The following is a 1,597-nucleotide window of genomic DNA, read 5'->3' on the forward strand; positions in this document are numbered from 1 at the left end:
AATATATATGCGCGCGCGTGTGTATGTGTGTGTAAAATCTCACCTTTCCTGCGATGTTCCACTTCGACCGCCACAGCACTCGGTTGGGATTTTTTTGTCGTTTGTTATTCATTTTCATCGCGTGTACCGATGTCACCGGGGCCGCCAATTCGCCGATCGGCACAGATGGAAATAAAACGTTCTAAAAATAGCGCAAACCGAGAAGCATAATTTGAGAACCACAAAAGAACCGAAAGCGTTCTATGAATAGCACAAAAAGATTAAGAAAAATCGTAGCATTCGAGCGACAAATTACAGCGTAACGGTTTATATTCCGCGCCTGTTTATGCAGCTATGCATGACTTGGATTATCCGTATAGATCCTCATATATAACAAGACTCGCTCAGTAAATCGACCCTCGCTATAGATGTACACACTATCCTGTGACCACTGTGAATGAATTGTGCCGACTATCTAAGTACAACCCTTCTGTGCCGCGGCATACAACCGGCTACATCCTGCACATGTATACTATTACCAACAGTATGGTACGCAATACATCTTGAGTGCATGCATCCCCATGTCCACAGCATATCACTTCCTCTATAAATCTTGGGTAAAAGAACATCAATGTACAGAGCTACAACGTAACCTGGGTGAAGAAATCATGTATATCAATACACACAAAACAAAATATCACTTACTCTGTGATACTTGGGACAATGGAATATATATATTAATGTGCATTATATATAACATACTTTGTAATACTTGTAATAATCGAATATGTATCAATGTACATTATATACAACTTACTCTGCAATACTTGGAATAGTCAAAAATATATCAATGTATATTATATACAACATACTCTGTAATAAAATCGAATATATATCAATGCACATTATATACAACTTACTCCGTAATACTTGGAATAATCGAATATATATCATGTACATTTTATACAACTTATTTGTAAGATAATCGAATATATATCAATGTACACTATATACAACTTACTCTGTAATATTTGGAATAATCGAATACATATCATGTACATTTAATACAACTTATTTGTAATATAATCGAATATATATCAATGTACACTATATACAACCTACTCTTTAATACTACGAATGATCGAATATATCATGTACACTATATACAACTTAGACTGTAATATAATCGAATACATATCATGTACATTATATACAACTTACTCTGTAATATTTGGAATAATCGAACGTGTGACCCTCACGTGTGTGGTCGTTGAAGGCGACTAATTTCAGTTCAATCTGTTTATCAACCATCTCCCCTGCCTTCTGGGCCGCCCTACGCATCTCAGCTTGATTGCCTAGGCCATACATACGAATGTCACGCAATGTGTATATGCGATTATAAGCACATGATTCACAATACTGATAAAAATACGAGTGTATACATGTATGAATACTTGAATAGTGAAACATCAGGAGATATTCAGTCTGTTAATCAATCATCTCTCTGCCATCTAGACCGCCCGACACATCTCAGCTTGACAACGTAGGCAATACATATAAGCGACTAGCCAAAAGTATGTACATATATATACAAATACTATACATATACGTATATATA

At 35.6% G+C, this 1,597-nt stretch overlaps 1 protein-coding gene across 1 annotated transcript; it reads right to left on the reverse strand.

Moving 5' to 3' along the window:
• Positions 1-43: 43 nt before the first annotated feature.
• Positions 44-1,347, reverse strand: SARC_15747 (hypothetical protein; the record flags this gene model as incomplete). Its single annotated transcript, XM_014290138.1, has 2 exons — positions 44-181; positions 1,201-1,347. Coding segments are annotated over 2 exons (285 nt in total), but the record flags the coding sequence as incomplete, so codon positions are not given.
• Positions 1,348-1,597: the final 250 nt, after the last annotated feature.

The sequence above is a fragment of the Sphaeroforma arctica genome (genome assembly GCF_001186125.1).
Source record: "Sphaeroforma arctica JP610 unplaced genomic scaffold supercont1.6655, whole genome shotgun sequence".
In the NCBI taxonomy this organism is placed as follows: domain Eukaryota; class Ichthyosporea; order Ichthyophonida; genus Sphaeroforma; species Sphaeroforma arctica.